Source organism: Schistocerca nitens, chromosome 5, assembly GCF_023898315.1.
Source record: "Schistocerca nitens isolate TAMUIC-IGC-003100 chromosome 5, iqSchNite1.1, whole genome shotgun sequence".
In the NCBI taxonomy this organism is placed as follows: Eukaryota; Metazoa; Arthropoda; class Insecta; order Orthoptera; family Acrididae; genus Schistocerca; species Schistocerca nitens.
Genome location: NC_064618.1, coordinates 47,122,794 through 47,145,323, shown reverse-complemented (window position 1 = coordinate 47,145,323; position 22,530 = coordinate 47,122,794). Strand labels below are relative to the sequence as shown.

The window sequence follows — 22,530 nt, the reverse complement described above, 5'->3', positions numbered from 1 at the left end:
ACCAATATTATACATGAAAGCTTTTCTTTTCTTGTAGCAACACTATGTATATTAATTTAAACCATTACCTTTTCTATTTGTGTGTTCACGCTACTTAAGTTATGTTGCTGTTGGCTGACTACATCACATGTCCTGTGCTCTGAATATTCGCTGTCACCGGCTGGCGAGATTGCTTGACATGAGCTACAACTGGCTTACACTCCTGTTCATGTTGATGCACATCACATCTTTCCAAAATGTGTTTTTTTTCCTCTGATTTTCATTTTCTAAAGTGATGGGAAATTCTACGCTGGTATATAAAACACAACCATCTGGGAGAAAGTGTATCTTTAACAGGGAAATCCGGGAAAAATGCGGGAATTTTTTTTCCCTCTTCCACGTATACACCCTGAGACGTCGCCTTCCCAAGTCTGGATGAAGATCAGACGTTGTTTGTGGGTACCAGACCCTGACAGGTGTTACTGGCATTAACATCAGTGGCGTGTTATCCACCAATGCAAACTCAATTGCTGAGCGCTATGCTCAGGCCATCGCATCAGAAAATTATCCGTCAGCATTTCGCACCCTCAAATGGCAGATGGAAATGAGAGCTCTCTTGTTCACTGAACGTCACAGTGAACCCTATAATGCTCCATTTACAGAGTGGGAGCTACTCAGCATCCTTGCACTTGCCCTGACACAGCTGAAGGGGCCAGATCGGATCCACAGTCAGATGATCAAACATCTCTCATCCAACTACAAGCAACATCTCCTCGTCATCTTCAAGAGGATCTAGTGGGATGGCATGTTTCCGTCAAAATGGCAGGAGAGCACCAGTGCTCAGACCAGGTAAAAACCTGTTTGATGTGGATAGCTATCAGCCCATCAGCCCAACCAACATTCTTTGTAAGCTGTTAGAACGGTTGTGTTGAGTTCTGGAGTCAAATGGCCTACTGGCTCCATGCCAGGGCGAATTCCGCCAGGGTCGGTCTACCATTGATAATCTAGTTTCCTTCGAGTCTGCCAGCCGAACAGCCTTTTCCTGACACCAACACCTGGTTGCTGTCTTTTTTGATTTTCGAAAAGCTTATGACATGAACTGGTGACGACATATCCTTGCCACATTATATGAGTGGTGTCTCCAGGGCCTGCTCCCAAATTTTATCCAAAATTTCCTGTCACTCTTTAGTTTCCGTGTCCAATTTGGTGCCTCCCATAGTTCCCTCCATATCCAGGAGAATAGGGTCCCGCAGGGCTCTGTATTGAATGTGTCTGTTTTTAGTGACCATTAACAGTCTAGCAATAGCTGTCGCTCTCGCCTTCTTTGTATGCAGATGACTTCTGCATTTTGTTCTGCTCCTCCAGTAATGTTGTTGCCGAGCGGCACCTCCAGGGAGCCATCCACGAGGAGCAGTCCTGGGCTCTAGCCCATGGCTTGCAGTTTTCAGCCACGAAGGCATGTGTCATGCACTTCTGTCAGTGTCATACCATTCATCCAGAATCAGAACTTTACCTTAATTGTGATACACTCACTGTAGTGGAGACATATCGATTCTTAGGACTGGTTTTCGATACCCGATTGATGTGGCTTCATCAGCTGAAGTGGAAGTGCTGGCAGCACCTCAATGCCGTCCACTGCCTGAGCAACACCAACTGGGGTGCAGATCGCTCTACGCTGCTGCAGCTCTACGGAGCCCTTGTTCAATCCCGCCTTGACTATGGGAGTCTGGTTTATGGTTCGGCAGTGTCCTGACTGTTGTGTTTTCTCGGCCCAGTGCACCATTGTGGCGTTGGACTGGCAACAGGAGCTTTTAGGACAAGTCTGGTGACCAGTGTCCTGGTGGAGGCCAGAGTCCCTCCATTGAAGGTTAGGCGTGCACAACTGCTCACCAGTTACTTGGCACACATTCATAGTTCTCCTGAGCATCCGAATTACTGTCTCCTTTTCCCATCCCATCCCGCATCGTCGGAGGCCCAGGTCAGGGCTTAAGACCTATACTCGAGGTCCATTCATGTACACCTACATGGTGTACACCTCAGCTGAAGCTTCACTTGGACCTTTCACATGGCCCTAAGAACTCGGATAACCCTGCAGCTCTCTGCTGTCACTTCCTGTTGATTCTTGACATGTAGCAGGACCATGAAGTGGTTTACATTGTCGGCTCGATGGCTGTTGTTGACGTTGGCTTTACGTATGTTCATGGAGGATGTAATGAACAGCATTCCTTGCTAGATGGCTGCAATATTTTCACTGCAGAGCTGGCAGCCATTTCTCATGCTCTTGAGCACATCCGCTCATGCCTTGGCGAGTCATTTATTCCCTGTACTGACTTCTAGAGCAGCCTACAAGCTGTCGTCCAGTGCTACCCTGCCATCCTTTGGTAGCAACCATCCAGGAGTCCATCCATGCCCTGGAATGGTCTAGTCATTCCGTGGTGTTTTTGTGGACCCAGGACTTGTTGGAATCCCAGGAAATGAACTTGCCAGCAGGCTGGCCAAATAGGCTACACGGAAACCGCTTCTGGAGATCGGCATCCCTGTAACAGACCTGCGACCATTATTACGCCACAAGGTTTTTCAGCTTTGGGAGACAGAATGGCATAATCTCAGTATGCCCAACAAACTGCGTGTCCTTAAAGTCACTACAAATGTGTGGAAAACCTCCATGCGGGCCTCTTGCAGATACTCTTTGGTTCTCTGCCGGCTCTGCATTGGCCATACGTGGCTAACACGTGGCTACCTCCTCCATCGCGAGGACCCACCACTGTGGCTCACATATGACTGTTGTCCACATCTTGCTGGACTGCCCACTTCTCTCTGAGGTCGCCACCCTCCCTCCATTTTAACTCTTGTCACACTTTCTTTGCATCTGTTTGTCTTGGTGGTCATCTTTTCCCTACATGAGTTCATCTCGCCTTGTCTTTTTGGGGTGGACATTTTTAATGTGTTGCAGAGTGGCTTCTCATCCTCTTTTATTATTGTGATCAGCCAGCCCAGACTATATGCTGTATGATTTTAATGCCTTCTTCTGCTTTTCCTTGTGGTGTAAGTTTTCCCCTTCTTTGTTCGTTCCATTCGTTTTCTTTTTAGATGTGGTGTTGGGTGTTTTTGTACCTTGAGCTTTGCTTGCGTCGGGGGGGGGGGGGGGGGGCAGGGATGATGACCTTGTAGTTTGGTCCCATTATACCCAAGCCAACCAACCTACACCCGACCAAATGTGTAACCTGTGGTAGGGATGCTCATGAGGGCAATTGTCCGGCTCCTCTCCGCTGTATCAATTGCAATGGCAACTATGTAGCCTCCTCCTGAGATTGTCCCATGTATCTCGATGAACAGGCCATCCAAGAGATCTGGGTGAAGGAAAAAGTGCCTTACCTTGTTGGTTGAAGGTTTTGGCTAGTGGGAAACACTGTGTTTTACCATCAGGCACTTACAGTAATGTTCTTTCTACATCTCACTCCACGAAGGACATGTCCACACAGACATGTGACCTAAAATTCAGCACTGTGTTGTAAAATCTCCCAGTATGTCACATTCATGTCTCATCCTCCTCCAGCTGTGCAACAAACCACCAAACTTTCACCTCCAAGGGCAAAAACACCTGCTACGCAATAGGCAGGCTGGAAAGGACAGAAGGAAAACTCCCACAAAGACTTTTTACATCCTTCCAGCCAACAAACTTCTGAATCATCGGCCACCTGCAAAGGCTCTAAGAAATCAAACACAGAGATCCTCTTCAATGGTGTCACCACGTGATACCCTCACTAAGCTGACTACCGTGTTGCTGGTCACAACACCAACCGTTATTCTGCCCTAGGTTCCACAGACCGACGGGGAGAATACCGACACCTCTGTAGATCTTATGGAGCAGGATCCTCCAGCCTATGTGACCTGTAGCACTGAGTCTTCAAGGTTGTCATTCAGCAGCTGTCAAGGTGACACCCCCCTCCCCCTCCCCCCTTTCCTCATTATGACTCTCCTCCAAGGGAACATTCACAGCCTTAGATACAACAAAGAGGAATTACGGCTGCTCATAGAATTGCAGTATCCACTTGTTCTCTGCCTCCAGGAAACAAAATTGCATCCTCACCACTGCCTTGACCTCTGACAGCATTCCATCTCGTGGGGCAGTTGTGCTGCACATCTGGGATGACATTCATAGTCAAACTATCTCCCTGACTACCCGGCTTCAAGTTGTTGCAGTCTGCATTTTCCTTACTTACTTCACCTTTTCCGTATGTACCGTTTACACCCCTTTGTCATTCAGTGTCACAAGGTCAGACTTCCACCAGCTTATTGGGAAACTCCCTGACCCCATTCTGCTGCTCTGCGAATACAATGTGCCCTTTGGGGTTCTCCCAGAAGCTGTCAGAGGTACCCTCTTGGCTGACCTCAATCACCTTAACCTCAACTGCCTTAACATTGGAGCACCCATGTTCCTTCCAGACTCAACATACACCTCTCCTGCACTGCCCAGCTTGCCTGTCATCTCGAGTGGTCCATTCTCTCTGACACGTATGCAAGCGATCATTTCCTGTGTGCTATCAGTTTGCTGACACCTACCCCACGTACATGTACAGCCAAATGACAGCTTTCTAAGGCCCACTGGATGCTTTATTCCATCTTGGTGACCTTCGATGAACAACATTTCCCCAGTTGTGATGACCAGCTAGAATACCTTACAAATGTTATCCTTACCACCGCAGACTGTTCCATTCCTCACACTCCATCTTTACTGCACCGTGTCCCAGTCCCTTGGTGGACTGAGCCATGTTGCGATGCAATTTGTGCACAGAGAGATGCTCCCCGCATTTAATTACAGTCATCCTATGTTGTCTGCATTCTCTATTAAATTTGCATACACAGTGTCATCACATTCTGAACGATAGCAACAAAGTTAGCTGGATTTCATTTACTAGTTCTTTCAACAGTTCCACTCCCTCTTAAATTGTGTGGGCCAACCTTTGACAGCTCTCAGGTGGGACAAGGTCCATTCCCGAATTTCCAGCCTGATGTAGCAGATGATGTCATAGTGGACCCTTTTGCTAGCTCCAACACCTTGGCCAGCTATTTTGCTGAGTTTTTGAGCTCCACCTACTATCACCCTGCCTTCCTCCATCGGAAACAAGTGGAGGTGGCTTGGACAACACCCTTCTCTTCTCAGAATCGTGAGTGATACAATGTCACCTTTACTATGAGGGAGCTAGGAGCTAGATCATGCTCTCACTTCATCTGGATCCTCTGCCCAAGGGCCAGTTGGTGTTAACATTCACATGTTGCAGCTCCTTTCTCTTGCTGGCAAGCACTTTCTCCTTCATAAGTACAATTGCATCTATGTAGAGGGCACGTTTCCCAGACACTGGCAAGAAGTCACTGTCATACCCATACCTAAACCCAGTAAAGACAAACACCTTTCTAGCTACTACCCAATTTCTGTTACCAGCTGGGTTTGCAAGGTGATGGAATGTGCTGTTCATGCCTGACTGGTGTGGTGGTTCGAGTCTTGCCATTTACTAACCACTGCACAGTGTTGATTTTGAGTGTGCCATTCTGCAGTTGCACATCTTGTCACTTTTGTCAACCCATGTCCCGAATGGTTTTCTGCAGAAATACTAGACTGTTTTTTGATTTGGAGAAAGCCTGTGACATGAGCTGGAGGACTGGTATCCTCCGTAGTCTCTACACATGGGGCTTCCATGGTTGGCTGCTCTGTTTCCTTCAGGGATTTAAAAAAAAAAAGAAAACATGTTTATAAGGCACGTGTGGGTTCTGCCTTGTCAGACAACTTTATCCAGGAAACCAGTGTGCCTCAGGGATTTATCCTGAGCGTTATCCTCTTTGCTATCGACATTAACTCTGTTGTGGCCTGTCTCCTGCCAGGCAACTCTGTTGTGGCCTGTCTCCTGCCAGGCATCTCTGGCTCTCTTTTTGTCAACGATTTTTCAATCTATTGCAGTTCTCCATGGACTTGTCTCCTTGAGCTGCATCTTCAGTGTTGTCCCTATCGTCTTTCTTTGTGGAGCTTCAAGAGTGGCTTTCACTTTTCCATTGACAAAACCATTTGCTTGAATTTTTGGCGGTGGAATTTGCTTCTTCCACTGTCTTTACATCTTGGCCTGTTGCTCTTCCATTTATTGAAACCCCAAAATTCCTTGGGCTCATGCATTTGTGGTCCTCCCACATGACTTACCTGGCCACTCACTGTACGGAGTCCCTCAATGTCCATGTCCTCAGCGGTACTTCCTGGGGAGTGGATCGAACCACCCTCCTCCGTTTGTATCGGTCCCTCATCCATTCGAAACTAGACTGGGTGTTGGTCCATCTTAATCCATCACAATACATTCCACAGTTGTGGCATCCGTTTGGCCACTGGCACATTTTACACTAGTCTGGTTGAGTGTCTGTGTACAGAAGCTGCTGAACTACTGTTGTTATACTGTCATGATCTCCTCAGCAGATACGCTTGACATTTGCCACCCATCCTACGCATCCTTTTTCGATGACTCCTTTGATCGCCACTATGCGCCCTGTTCTGTTACCTCCTGGAGTTCACTTTTGGCGCTTGCTCCGGTAGCTTACCTTCACACTAACTGCCACTTTCCCAGTGGGTGTTAGCTCTTCATCACCTTGGCTTCGTCCAGCAGCCTGTGTTCATCTTGGACTTCATTCATTTACAAAGGTCACTACTCCAGACTCGCTGTATCGCCGTAAGTTTCTCGACCTTTGCACAGAACTTCATGATAGTACTTTTTTGTACACTAATGGCTCTTGGACTGACTGTGTCCGGTGTGCGTTCGTTGTTGGCACTGACAGATTTGTTATCTGCTTCTGGAACTCTGCTCAGTATTTACAATGGAGCTCTTCACCCTGTATCATACCATGCAGTACGTCCGGTGACACAGGCTTTTCAATTGTGTCATATACTCCGACATGTTGCTCCCTTCAGAGTCTGTGTGTGCTGTACACTGTCCATCCCGTAGTGCAACGGGTCCAGGAAAGCTTTCACTTGCTCACTGTTGATGGAACCACTGTGATGTTTACATTGATCCCTGGTCATGTCAATGTGATTGGAAATGAGGCTGCTGACGCTGCTGCCAAGGCTGCATTCCTGCTACCTCAGCCCAATAGTTCTGTCATTCCTTCTGATGATATCTGTGTTGTCACCTATCGACAGATGGTGTCACTTTGGCATCAGCACTGGTCTTCCATTCATGGGAACGAGCTACGGGGAATTAAACCTCTCCAGCAGCTTGGCTGACCTCCCTTCATCCCTCTCACCATGAGCAGGTCATTTTATCTATGTTGTGTATTGACCACTGTCTTTTTAGCAGTCACCATTTGTTAAGTGGTGATCCCCCACCACTTTGTGCTCACTGTTCTCTAACTTTGATGGTTTGACATTTCCTGACAATGCCATTTTTTAAACACTTAACGTTCTCATTTATGTTTTCTTTCTGAGTTATCAGCTGTTTTAGTGAACGATGCACAGGCTATTGCTCAAGTTTTACTTTTTATCCATCATAGTAATATTGCGAAAGACAGTTAATTTTTAGTTCAGAACCTCCGCTGTCTCTAAGGCATATTTTATGGCCCTTTTGCCAAGAGAAAGTCCCTGTTTCAACTGTCTTTCCTTCTGTTGATTGGGCTAAATGTGTAGTCACTTTTAACTCCTTTTTAGTCTTTGTTTTCTACAGTTCTGACATGGGCATGTATGACCCTAGCTGTTTTTTTCCCTATCGGAACCAACTTCAAGTGGAGGTAAGAACCATTAATTCTGGTGCCAAATGTTTTCAGTATTATTTCTACTTAATACTAGGCCTAAAACGTTACAGTAAACAAGCTGAGGTATGTACTGTTTTTCGGTACAAAGTTACGGTTTTTTCACAAAATCACCAATTTTAAGAGCAGTATGGAAAAAGGGTTTTGCAACATATTTCAGAAAAAATCTGAACAATGTAGCCTACCTTTTGTACATCATATCAACTTAATGGCCTATACTCTAAATGCAAATAAAAGACTGAGGTCTGTGTATCAACTCACTACTAAGTAGTAGATCTCTGAAAATAGGTAATTGGTGCCTGACCGATGATCGGGTACGCATCCTTGAGTCTTTAAACCAGAATTTATGAAAAATAATTAAGAGTTAGGACAGCGCTTTTTGACAGTTTTACTATTAGACATGAAAGTAATAATGTACCGAATATGACTAAATTTTGAATTGGTCGCCTTAGGATCCAACAAAGTGTGTGTGTTTACGTGGAATGACCCACAGATTTGATGCAGGCTTCTTTTACTCATTAGCTGATTTTGTGCTCCATTTGTATTCTGGTCAGCAAAGTGAACATCACTTGCTTAACCACTATTGTCAGTTTTCTGTGCTCAATTTGGGTGTGACATTTTGTGAGACAAGCGAACAGCAGCAAGACAATCATTCTCTGAGGAGTCCTGTCACCTACCACAGTTCTTGTACCAGGCTTGTGAGATTTTGAAGAGGAGGATAGTAACATAATACACTAAAATGCCCTTTGGATAGTACTGATATTATATTAGTACTTGTTAACCACACTAAAATAGTTCGCCAAATGTAGATGTCTCATTTCCATGCCTAATATGGTAAGTTATAAAAAAGCATGCCAAAAAGTTTGGTATTAAGTTTTCAGCATGAGTTTGTACATCCTTTATGATTTTCATCTTTTGGGTCCATTACACTTTTACATCCACCTTGTATGTTCGCAAAATCTTCTAAAGATACATCTGTACATATTGATTTATTTGTCAACATGACAAATAGTTTGTTTCCTTCTCAGAGCCTGGTATGGGTATGTAAACAGAATCATCTGTACTTTATAGCTTATCACAGTTTCTTAAATTCTGTATCTATCTTGCTGATTGAACCTGTTACTCTTTGCATCAGAGCTACCCTGGTGGGATGTCTCACTCTTGCGTTGGCTGTTTGAGTGCTGACCTTGATGTCCTTTTTATTATTATTAAAATGCAGTATAATTCTAAATGTCCAGTCAAGCGTCCTGTTAATGTACTAGCACAGTAATTCATTCATAGAAATCTTCTCAAGCCAGGAGTCTTGTGTTGGATCACTTATTGGAAGGGTACCAATATATTTTGCTGTATGTTACAGGAAACCTTCAGAGTCAAAACGTGGTGTCATCTGTATACTTGGCGATATCCTGATTATTCCACAATGAGTAAACAGTTACTTTCAATTTTTATAAAATTGATGCAATCTATGACAAATATTGTAGTTCCCCCCACATTGCAAAAAAAAAAAAAGTTTTGGAAAAATTAATGAAATTAAGGAATTAAAGACTTTAAATACCGAGGAAAAAGTCATTGGGCTGACCAAAGAGGCAAATAACACCATTTTCCAGAAGATATCACAGCGACTCAAAGAGAACACCTACAGTAAAAAATTTACTCCATTAACAAGAAAATATTAGGTACTATAATTGCTTTTATACTGTAAATGATGAAAGTATGTGAATGCAGCTTGCCGCTAACTTGGTGTAATGTCTCTCACACATGAACCTGTACAGCAAAGTAAGGGCCTCCTGTTTCTATCTTTAGGCTGATCCGTGATAAGACAGGCAAACAATTATACTAATGGAGGATTCTGCGTATTTTCTCTCATTTCATTCGCGCTCTCTCTCTCTCTCTCTCTCTCTCTCTCTCTCTGTCCTTTATCTATATACAGTTTTAAATATATTATTTAATTACGTGAACTCAGCCCAATAGAATCTCTGGTGGAGCCCTTCGTCTTAATATTCAGAGGCTGGCTTGCTGTAAAAGATCTTTAATCTATTATTATTGTTAAGCGCTGCATTCAGTTGGGAAAATCGATCGTTTGAACAATTTGTTCATTTTACGACAGATTTAGAATTTCAGATGTGTCCGAAGCCTTTTTGGGCGATTTTATAAAATAGCGGTGATTGCAGGCTCTCTTCGTCACAACTGAAACTTCCCCACTAATTACAGGGCCAAGATAATCATCAATGATTCAGCCAGAGAACTCATTCGTCATTCACTCTAGAATAAAAAGGTCACAAACCTTATTTCTGAGGAAAAATTGTATATTCAATCCATCTCCAGTACATGTTCAGTTTTCTGTTGATTCCAAGTCTTACTTAATTTGCGTTTACAGTTTTTCTCTCTCTCCAAATAACCCGCTAGTGGCACAAACGTTAATAGCTCGCTTTAGCGAGAAGAAGAGCAAATATGTCCCTTTCAGCAGCCCGACAATCTTCCAACAGATACTTCCGAAGCTGTTCTCCTTATTCCTCCCTAACAACCATGGAGAATACATATGTATCTCTGTTCTTCCAAAGAATAAACGTACTAGAAAAATACCTTGGCGTCGACGAGCTGTCGGCGCATATATTACTAGAAAATCCGATCAGATACTTTCCAAAAGTGAATAAATGTGGATGATTTGATTGATAATTACTAATTATTGCTTGGTAGAGGGTAATTTTCCGTGGGGAGATTACAGTACTTTAGAACATTTGTAAAACCACAAGCACTTCATGTTGCAGAGTGCATTGCCACACATGAAGTAGGAGAAATAGCAAAATTCAAGGAAAAAGAGGACACTACTTTAAAAAATTCAGGGACCCACTGTAGACAGAGAAGACAATTATAAATTAAGATGCAACAAAGAACTGTGTTAACAAATAATCTCCAAACTCTTGACACAATCTGGAGAAAGTAGGACAACAGAGTAACTAAAAGAATTTTGTAGTATTCGAATAATAGGAGGAACAAAAATCAGTAGATGAAAGAAAGATACTCAGTGATGTAGAAAAGATCAAATTATTTGAGTAAGATGTTAAAAACAGAAAACTTCGGAACCAAAATGAAAAATTTCAGTGTTTTCAAGAAAAGTGGACAATAACAAAAACAATAGCAGAGTGAAAGAATGAGACAGTTTGACATTGATTCATCATAGCACAATTTTCAGACCCATTTGAAATTGGCAGGGATGTGAAGACTGAAATAGGTATTATACTTAGTTTGTATCAACAACTGGGGGGCCTATTATTTGACTATACAATTATTGATATAACAGTACTGTCTGAACGTGTTTTTTTTGGTCATCAGTCTACTGACTGGTTTGATGCGGCCCGCCACGAATTCCTTTCCTGTGCTAACCTCTTCATCTCAGAGTAGCACTTGCAACCTACGTCCTCAATTATTTGCTTGACGTATTCCAATCTCTGTCTTCCTCTACAGTTTTTGCCCTCTACAGCTCCCTCTAGTACCATGGAAGTCATTCCCTCATGCCTTAACAGATGTCCTATCATCCTGTCCCTTCTCCTTATCAGTGTTTTCCACATATTCCTTTCCTCTCAGATTCTGCGTAGAACCTCCTCATTCCGTACCTTATCAGTCCACCTAATTTTCAACATTCGTCTATAGCACCACATCTCAAATGCTTCGATTCTCTTCTGTTCTGGTTTTCCCACAGTCCGTGTTTCACTACCATACAATCCTGTACTCCAGACGTACATCCTCAGAAATTTCTCCCTCAAATTAAGGCCGGTATTTGATATTAGTAGACTTCTCTTGGCCAGAAATGCCTTTTTTGCCATAGCGAGTCTGCTTTTGATGTCCTCCTTGCTCCGTCCGTCATTTGTTATTTTACTGCCTAGGTAGCAGAATTCCTTAACTTCATTGACTTCGTGACCATCAATCCTGATGCTAAGTTTCTCGCTGTTCTCATTTTTACTACTTCTCATTACCTTCGTCTTTCTCCGATTTACTCTCAAACCATACTGTGTACTCATTAGACTGTTCATTCCATTCAGCAGATCATTTAATTCTTCTTCACTTTCACTCAGGATAGCAATGTCATCAGCGAATCATATCATTGATATCCTTTCACCTTGTATTTTAATTCCACTCCTGAACCTTTCTTTTATTTCCATCATTGCTTCCTCGATGTACAGATTGAAGAGTAGGGGCGAAAGGCTACAGTCTTGTCTTACACCCTTCTTAATATGAGCACTTCGTTCTTGATCGTCCACTCTTATTATTCCCTCTTGGTTGTTGTACATATTGTATATGACCCATCTCTCCCTATAGCTTACCCCTACTTTTTTCAGAATCTCGAAGAGCTTGCACCATTTTATATTGTCGAACGCTTTTTCCAGGTCGACAAATCCGATGAAAGTGTCTTGATTTTTCTTTAGCCTTGCTTCCATTATTAGCCGTAACGTCAGAATTGCCTCTCTCGTCCCTTTACTTTTCCTAAAGCCAAACTGATCGTCACCTAGCGCATTCTCAATTTTCTTTTCCATTCTTCTGTATATTATTCTTGTAAGCAGCTTCGATGCATGAGCTGTTAAGCTGATTGTGCTATAATTCTCGCACTTGTCAGCTCTTGCCGTCTTCGGAATTGTGTGGATGATGCTTTTCCGAAAGTCAGATGGTATGTCGCCAGACTCATATATTCTACACACCAATGTGAATAGTCGTTTTGTTGCCACTTCCCTCAATGATTTTAGAAATTCTGATGGAATGTTATCTGTCCCTTCTGCCTTACTTGACCGTAAGTCCTCCAAAGCTCTTTTAAATTCCGATTCTAATACTGGATCCCCTATCTCTTCTAAATCGACTCCTGTTTCTTCTTCTATCACATCAGACAAATCTTCACCCTCATAGAGGCGTTCAATGTATTCTTTCCACCTATCTGCTCTCTCCTCTGCATTTAACAGTGGAATTCCCGTTGCACTCTTAATGTTACCACTGTTGCTTTTAATGTCACCAAAGGTTGTTTTGACTTTCCTGTATGCTGAGTCTGTCCTTCCGACAATCATATCTTTTTCGATGTCTTCACATTTTTCCTGCAGCCATTTTGTCTTAGCTTCCCTGCACTTCCTATTTATTTCATTCCTCAGCGACTTGTATTTCTGTATTCCTGATTGTTCCCGGAACATGTTTGTACTTCCTCCTTTCATCAATCAACTGAATTATTTCTTCTGTTACCCATGGTTTCTTCGCAGCTACCTTCTTTGTACCTATGTTTTCCTTCCCAACTTCTGTGATGGCCCTTTTTAGAGATGTCCATTCCTCTTCAACTGTACTGCCTACTGCGCTATTCCTTATTGCTGTATCTATAGCGTTAGAGAACTTCAAACGTATCTAGTCATTCCTTAATACTTCCGTATCCCACTTCTTTGCGTATTGATTCTTCCTGACTAATGTCTTGAACTTCAGCCTACTCTTCATCACTACTGTATTGTGATCTGAGTCTATATCTGCTCCTGGGTACGCCTTACAGTCCAGTATCTGATTTCGGAATCTCTGTCTGACCATGATGTAATCTAATTGAAATCTACCCGTATCTCCCGGCCTTTTCCAAGTATACCTCCTCCTCTTGTGATTCTTGAACAGGGTATTCGCTATTACTAGCTGAAACTTGTTACAGAACTCAATTAGTCTTTCTCCTCTTTCATTCCTTGTCCCAAGCCCATATTCTCCTGTAACCTTTTCTTCTACTCCTTCCCCTAGAACTGCATTCCAGTTGCCCATGACTATTAGATTTTCGTCCCCCTTTACATACTGCATTACCCTTTCAGTATCCTCATACACTTTATCTGTTCATCTTCAGCTTGTGACGTCGGCATGTATACCTGAACTATCGTTGTCGGTATTGGTCTGCTTTCGACTCTGATTAGAACAACTCGGTCACTGAACTGTTCACAGTAACACACCCTCTGCCCTACCTTCCTATTCATAACGAATCCTACACCTGTTATACCATTTTCTGCTGCTGTTGATCTTACCCGATACTCATCTGACCTGAAATCCTTGTCTTCCTTCCACTTCACTTCACTGACCCCTACTATATCTAGATTGAGCCTTTGCATTTCCCTTTTTAGATTTTCTAGTTTCCCTACCACGTTCAAGCTTCTGACATTCCACGCCTCAACTCATAGAACGTTATCCTTTCATTGATTATTCAAACTTTTCTCATGGTAACCTCCCCCTTGGCAGTCCCCTCCTGGAGATCCGAATGGGGGACTATTCCGGAATCTTTTGCCAATGGAGAGATCATCATGACACTTCTTCAATTACAGGCCACATGTCCTGTGGATACACGTTACGTGTCTTTAATGCAATGGTTTCCATTGCCTTCGGCATCCTCGTGTCGTTGATCATTGCTGATTCTTCTGCCTTTAGGGGCAATTTCCCACCCCTAGGACAAGAGAGTGCCCTGAACCTCGATCCGCTCCTCCGCCCTCTTTGACAAGGCCGTTGGCAGAATGAGGCTGACTTCTTATGCCGGAAGTCTTCGGCCGCCAATGCTGATTATTTATCAAAATTTAGGCAGTGGCGGGGATCGAACCCGGGACCGAAGACGTTTTTTGATTATGAATCAAAGACGCTACCCCTAGACCACGTGTAGGAACTAATAAATGAGTGAAAAAGTAGGGGCAGAACCTGATTAGAGTATTTGTTTTGTGTGGTCCACTGTTGGCCAAATTTGATACGAAATGATGCAGTAAAGGCTTTGTTTTCAGATTTTGTTTCATGTGAGAAATATATAAACTGAAATGACCAGTTCTTTGAGTTTCAGTGCAGGAATTCATCTGTAGATGACATTAAATGTCAGAAACTCTTGAACAGTCGAAAGGCTGTTTACATAAGTGTGTAATTTTTCCTTTGCTTCTCTCTTTACTGGAATTGTTAAAGTTATGAGCATATTTGTGTTTTGTTGGTGTTTTCATTTATACTCTTCCTTTTAGAAATGTTGCATATTTCTTGGCCTGGTAGTCATGGTCAGTAATTTCTCTGCTCAGCAAGCCATGAAACAGGGTGTAAAAAAACATAAGGATATGTTACACATTTCATTTCTCAGATTTCTCATTACAGTTTGTTTTTATCGAACTACGTATGAGTACACTTCTCTAGGACTGTTTATTCACAAAAAAAGAAAAGGAAAATGCATTGCTTTAGAGGCTTCTCTTCCTCAGAGCCTCTACCTTTGTGAGCTCTTCCACATCCTGTTGCATAAATTTCTAAATGTCTTCTTCCCTGTTTTAAAGAGGAAGTTTTGCTGTGGATGCATGTTGCTCTGTTACTGTCAGCATGTGCGAGAAATTAAAATACTCTGGTTCAGAGTATGAGGCATGAACTTTCTGTGCAATTCTTAGGGATTAATCTGATAATCCCAGTAACCTGTCGGAGATTAATTGTCTTGTACTAGAGTTTTATTGACATATTGAAGTACCGTAATTTTTTCATTGGTCAGTCTTTTTCCATCTGTCGTGTCTGTGTTGTTGCATGCAGTCAACATCCATGTTCTTCTTATCATGCAACTTGATTGTCAAGTTGGCACAAACTCAGTTTATCCTAGATTCATTTCCACCTGCAGTTTTCATCTGATCTCATATTCACAGCACCAAGTGTGGTTGTTCAATAATTGTGAAGCTAGGAACTACTCTGGACTCTGAATACCAGCTGTTGACACAAGACTATTTCATTTGGTTTGAATAATTAAAGAAAAAATCATCAACTTGACCTCATAGTTTAAGGAGAGACAAGTACACTTACAAGAAATCGGCTCCAGCAATCAATCCTGCATGAAAATTTGGTCCACAATTCTGATAATGGCAGTTACGGCCTTCTGAAAGAGCAGCTTTTAAACTTTGTGTGCACTGGTCATTTGTCACTCACTCTGCTGTACTACAGCTGCCAGTGCCCAAGCGTGAAGTACTGTAAAGCAGAGTGACAACCAGCGCCTTCTTCGTGTGATTTTGATTAGTGGGGAAGAGAAGACTGGTGGTGGACCAATCTGCTCATATGTTCTGGAATCTTGATTGAGAAAATGTTACTCTATGCGAAAAATAGAAAGTAATATCAGTAGCAAGATTTAAATGTCATACACATTTTCAGTCATTTTAATTTTTAATTTTGACGGTACTCTTGTATTGATATCATGCAGCTATATATCTGCTTCAAAATCAAAATGAATAAACCTGAGCGACAGGAGAATTATTTTGAAATGAAAGTAATGATTTTAGATCTACAATTTAATTGTGCCAGTCACATTGAAGAATTGCACTGTCCAGCAGATGTACTTCATTTAACAGTGCCAACATTAAATTCCAAAGAAAAGAAAACATACAACAGCAAGGTTAGTAACTAAACAGTGTTACACTACTTCTTTAATGACACACTAATTTGTTTCATTCATTTACACTGCATTTGTGGATCCCAACATAAAAATGTTCAAAGGAAAGGTATCTCAGGCACTAGCCACAGGTTAAAAACCGCACACTTCAGCACAATGAACAAAGCATGTTACCCATGTCAAAACAGTAATTTTGGGGTGAAACAAGTGACACAGGTGTGTATGAAAGTTTAAAATTTATACTTTCAGATCATAACAGGCTACTATCAGAATTATGGCCCAAATTTTCATGCAGGATAGATTGCAGAGGCTAATGTGTTAGAAGTGTTTTTTTTAAAAAAATGAGCTGAAGTTGTTGATTTCTTGTGAGTAATAACAAACAAGTTCTTCAAATTCGTCTTAGTTTACAAATAACATTGGTTGGTTTCATTTACTGTAAATAGTATTTTGGTGTAGTGGTTATAGTCATTGGTTGGCAATGTGTTATCACTGGTAAAACTTGTCTGGTCTTCATTATCAACTCGTGCCAGGCCTTCATTATCAATTCGTGCCAGGTCTTAGTTTTAATAACAGTGGGAACAATGAGTCCTTGAGAAAAATCTGCTGAACTAATTTAAAAGCACTCAAACATCTACATCCACCCTTGGCAATCACTGTGTGTGTGTGTGTGTGTGTGTGTGTGTGTGTGTGTGTGTGTGTGTGTGTGTGTGTGTGTTTTCTCAAGGTCTCATTGTTCCCACTGTTATTAAACCTAAGATCTGACACGAATTAATAATGAAGACCTGACACAAGTTTTACCATTGATCACACATTGCCAGCCATTGACTATAACCACTATACCACAATACTATTTACACACACACGCACTATAACGAGTCTACTCTTATTTCTGTAGTACCTGTGGGAGCGATATTTAGTGTAGTGACATGACTTTCTTCTGTGCATTACTCACGTAAATAAGTTTCAGAATGTAGTGGTCTGATCTAAAGGAGTGAACAATATTTATCATTCTTGTAAAGATGTATAAACATGGAATTTAATAGGCATGTTGCTAAACTGCTCATTATCATTTATTAATCTTCGGTATATTTGTTCCACAACTCTGGTTTAGGTTCACCAGCTAAATGATGTAAGTTCTTTGGCAAATAACTGCACTGTGTTTTACTGCTGAAATATCACAGACACTGTCACAAAGACCATATTTGTTTCAGCCAATAATTACTTAGTGCTCCATTGAAGCACTCAAGCATTTCTGGTTTTTCAACTTATTGATGAATAACAGTCACAGTTTGTCTTATTCCTTTGTTACTTGTGTTTGATTTTGTGTTGATAACAGTGTACTCACCTGACCAGAAATCCTGTTCATCCTGACACCACCTTGCCTATTTCCGGATGTATCCAACTTCAACCTATTTACGGTTGTGCATCTCAGTTGGGAAATGTAAAATTTACTGTAACTCTGTGACTATTTTGTTATTTAAAAGTCATGTAAACAGATTTCTTCAGACTGAAAGAAATCATAAAAATGTTGTTGTTTTTCCACAGTGATGTATGTATGTGTTCTGTTTCAGAAAGTTAATGAGAAGCCGCAAGTTATCAATGATTATGAAGCCGGCCGTGGTATTCCCAACCAGATAGTACTCGGAAAAATAGAAAGAGCCATTGGTGAGTCTTTCATGTTGTTAGCATTATTTAATTATTCAGTTCAGCATATGTAGATCCCATTTTATATTTGCAAGTGTTTAACAACTTTTTTTAATTACATCTGCTGCAGTGTCAAAGAGGCACTTCTTCACATGTCCATCTTCAGCAGTAGTCTTTAATGATTTCACAATTTTTCTACTCGCTATACAACTTGTATTTTCCGAATTGTTGCACTGTGTCCTCAGTTTGGCAGTCATTTTCTGTTGGTTGTCCCATTATTGGAAATTAATATTTTAATTTTGTCTTTCCATAATAGCCCTGTTGTTCAACTATGTATTTTGTAGAAAGTGCCTTTTCATATTATAGTAAAAAACCCTTTTTACACTTTTCAGCAGACTGAGTCAAAGAAGTCTTAAATGCAGGAAAATATAAAATATAGCAAAGCATAGGAAATACAAGAAGCTATAGATTTCATAACTTTCATTCTTGGTTTACGAAGACTGCCATCTTTAGTATTTTAACCATTATTGTATTACAAGTTTTATTCGCCGTAATTTTAAGGGGAGCCGGAGGTGCCTATGCTGCCCATGTTAAAATCACTAAGTTTGAGGAACATTTATGAATAAACTACCAAATAGAAAAATTTGAATTTTTTTTACATATAGAGTGGTTTAGTATTGCAGTTATGACAGAGGGATTTTGGAGTATCTTTTCTAGTTTCCTTCCAATTATTTTTTTTATTAATGACCCAAATTTTTTTACAAATAATTGCTTTACAATTAAACTGAAATGAAACTACTGAACATATTGCCAAATGGCTGTGTTACAATGTAAGTTTGACCACTAGGAGTGCTGTATAAAAATTTCATCTCTCTAGCTTGAGTGGATTTTGAGAAAATGTTCCTTATATTCAAAAAATTCTAATTTACGGGAAATGGCTATCAAAGTTTCTCAATACATTCCTGCACTATAGGATGGATTATCAGGGTCTTCTTCTTCATCCTCCAAAAGCTTCCTCTTCTGTCTTCTTTTCTGGCCTGTTGTTCCATCATACTTCATATGCCTTTCTCTTCTTTCTGCTCCTCTTATCCTTTCTCTGTCAATATTTCTTAGTGCTCTTACAGTGTTCACCCCAGATGTAAATCCTAATGCCTTCAGAACTTCACACTTCACACTGTTCCCTTGGTTGTAGGTTGCTATTGCATCATAAATGCCAAAGTGCAATGTTTTTATGCTTACAAACACCCTTTTAGGAATCACTTTCCAAATCAAATTGTTTACGCTCTCATTAGGATTCTGCGTCTTTCCGTGTAGACATTTGTGTAACAATTCTGGCTGTGCTAAGTCATGAAAAATTGGTTTTATTGTTCCCTCCTGATTCTTGTACATACTGCATATTACCCGCTTTACACAAGAAGTATAATACTACCAACAACAGTCACAACACTGAACTAATTTGAAACGGTAAACAGCAAAGAGACGATGTTCCGCACTCTTATTCATTGTAGTATCGCAACTTGGTATTAGTGTTAATTTTCTTTTCTCTACATTCCACCTCTTCTTATATACACGGTTACTAAAACATGGCATCGTAACCAGAACAAAAGTGTACGACAATATTAAATGGAGCAAGATGTTCGAAATTCTGAGGAAAAAGGGAGTAAGCTGTAAGGAAATACGGGTAATATTTGTCACAGAAAATAATGTAGCCAACCCTCGCACACTCGCTGTATGCGTAACATACGGCGCTGTATGCGTAACAGGCTGAGAAAATCCCAAGCAGTTCACCAGGAAGTCACGAGAGGGTGTTAGATGCATTCAGCAGCCGCCCATTTCCTCTGCAGGCATGGGGGAAAATGGTAATAACTCCACTTCTAGGGCGAGTAGAACAATAATTCAAAGTTTACATTAAAGAGGAATGTTCCAATTAATTTTCGGTAGCAAAAAAAAAAATCCTTTTTTTACCACCTCTGGCTCCCCTTAAAGGGTTATTGATAAGTCGTCTCACATTAAAACATGAACGTCTTTTTACTGTGGTTTCATGAAAGACTTCTGTTTTCGTGTTTTATTTACACCATTCGACATGATTGAAACAAGGAAGGAAATGCACGTTTGTACGTTTTAGTACTCTTATGATTATCACAAAAGCAGTGGCTTTGTGCTAATGCGCGCACGCACAGGCGCGCGTGCGCGCGCGCACACACACACACACACACACACACACACACACACACACACACACACACACACACACACACACGTACGTACGTTCCCTTCTTTGTTGCAGTCACGTTCAGTTGATAATCGCAACAAAGGCAGTGGCTGAATGCTGTTCATTCTGATCCTGTGAATAGTGTAAATAAAGCACAGGAGCAAAAGTATTTAATGAAACCACATTTAAAAGATATTTCCTAGCATAAGACTTATTATTCATAATCATTATAAAATTATGGTAAATAAAAGTTGTGACAAAATTTTTGTTGAAACAGTTGGCGGTCTTCGTAAACGGAGAATAATAAGCACAAAATCTATGGTTTGCTACCAACAAGGTCGTCACTCAGTTCAGGGTGAGAAAGAGTACGGAAATTGACTTGTTGCGGAGCATCTTTAGGAGGAATGTTTACGTATGATATCAGGTTGAACCAGCCTAAGACCTCATACTAGAGTTACCAACTTTCCCATATTATAGAGGAACTCCCGTATTATTCTGAATTTTAAGCATACTCCCGTCTCCCGTTTTTATTTTATATGGGAGATACAATCTGCCGTATTTGAGAAAAAGACACCAATTAAGATTTAAACCTGCTGCATATTTTTTGAATACCCTTGCTGGACGATCGTTACGGTATAGTATTACTGATACAGTTACTACATCGATATGTAGGGAACACAAAACACATCATGGTGTCACAAGTCACGTTGCGTTTATGTTGTTTCTTTGTCATTCAGCCTAGTCCGAGTTATGCGAAATTGAAGAATCCAAATATCTGCATAAAAAGTGCGGAAAGTGCTTCTGTACTTATCAGAAGAAATGGGAAGAAACGCATTTGTGGGTTAATCCTGTAAAAGGAAACAATTCTAGAGCGTATTGCACCCTTTGCAAGCATGAATTCAGCGTAGCACATGGTGGTAATACAGGTTGATCAGCAGCACGCCAACACCAAAGGACACAAAAGCAGAGTTAGGGGAAGTAACACTTCTAAGATATCCAGCTATTTTCAATGCCTGAGTGATAGTCCCACTAGTGGTGAATCTGACAGAGTTGCGATGGGTGAGTTATCGTTTGTGTATCCTACAGTGAAACACAACCTAAGTTATATTAGTATGGACTCTGCAAATAAACTTGCAAAGAACGTATTTATGGATTCGGATGTGACCAAAAAAATACGTTGTGGTTGGACAAAAGCAGAGTCTATTGCAAAAAACGCATTAATGCCTAGAAGTGTAAGTGATCTTCTAGCTGTGCTTAATGATCCAGAGGAGTGTAGCACCTTTTTTTCTGTGGCTTCAGGTGTGTCGAATTTCAAGAACAGGAAAATGTTTCCTGTAGTAACAGGTACTTTGAACCTTGGGTTGGCATTAGAAATAAACTGGGTCATTCCATGTCAATTCAACCAATTTGAGAAAATGTTCCAGCTGATAATCTCAGATGTGGCTGAAATTTAGCACAGCAATGCTACCAAGTGTGGAACACTCGTGTGCAAAATTTTAAGTTCCCCTGCCAATTAGTTCCAGAATTATGGCTTATGAAAGAAGGTGGCGTGACCCGGAAATTGCAACCCGCATCTGGCAATCTATCTTCCGACCCAACTTCATGGTCTTAATAACTTTAGAACTATTCCACACAGTCCAGTGAAATTTTTGCAACCCAGTAACATCCACTTAGAGAACACACTCTATGAATCAAAACACCAACAACATATTTCTGAGGGAAAATAAAAAATTCCAAAATGTTATTTAAAAAAATGTAATACATAAAAAGGTACATATTGTAGGTGCCCTCTATGCCAAATATAATTCACTCAAAAAGGGTATGAATTTTTTTGTGGTAAGCTTAATGTGGCCTAAACATGCACAGAACTCATCTTGCCTGTATCAGTCACACAAACAGAGTTACATGCACACGAAAATACGAAAATTTCAAAGATTACCTGAAAAACATGGATTTTTGAAGTGTGGTATCACAAAAGGGACAAGTGATATCCAAGCCAAATTTCAAATACTGCATAAGTAGACCATAATATAATATGTGGCAAAATTTCAACTTGTTATTGCAAGGCATTTGTGTACAATAAAGGTTGACAGAGATGTATTTGGTTACGTTTCTTTTAACACGATTTAGCTAGTAATAGTGATGATGCAGACAGCTTGTTTCAGATAAAGCTGCAGCAATTGTTGGGAACCATTAAGCAACAGAAAGTTAAACAATAGTAGTTTTCAGGGACAGAATGAGTCATTGTTAGGCAGGAACAACAAAGGAAACAAGCAACAATTACAGGTTACTAATGTTTTTAAGATTCTAGTTCAGACTGGTTAGTACTGTTGTGGAAAGTCAGTATGGAGGCAGAAGAGTGTACTAGTGGTGCTTTTGTTCAAACAAGGTGCAGTATTGGTAGAGCACAAGCATCTGATTGTGATAAAACAACATATGGGACAAAATGTGGCATCATCTTTGTACTGTATGATCCGGATGAATCGGACCAAGATTTGTTGCTATGGAGATGCGGGATACACTCTATGGGCACAAGAAGTACAGT

At 41.0% G+C, this 22,530-nt stretch overlaps 1 protein-coding gene across 1 annotated transcript in view; it reads left to right on the top strand.

Annotated features, from left to right (window-relative positions):
• LOC126259855 (endothelial differentiation-related factor 1 homolog) overlaps nt 1–22,530 on the top strand; it is an 81,980-nt gene that overhangs the window by 35,021 nt on the left and 24,429 nt on the right. Inside the window, exon 4 of the mRNA XM_049956911.1 lies at nt 17,701–17,794. Within this exon, the coding sequence (XP_049812868.1) occupies nt 17,701–17,794 (94 nt within the window). The remainder of the gene's footprint in view (nt 1–17,700; nt 17,795–22,530) is intronic.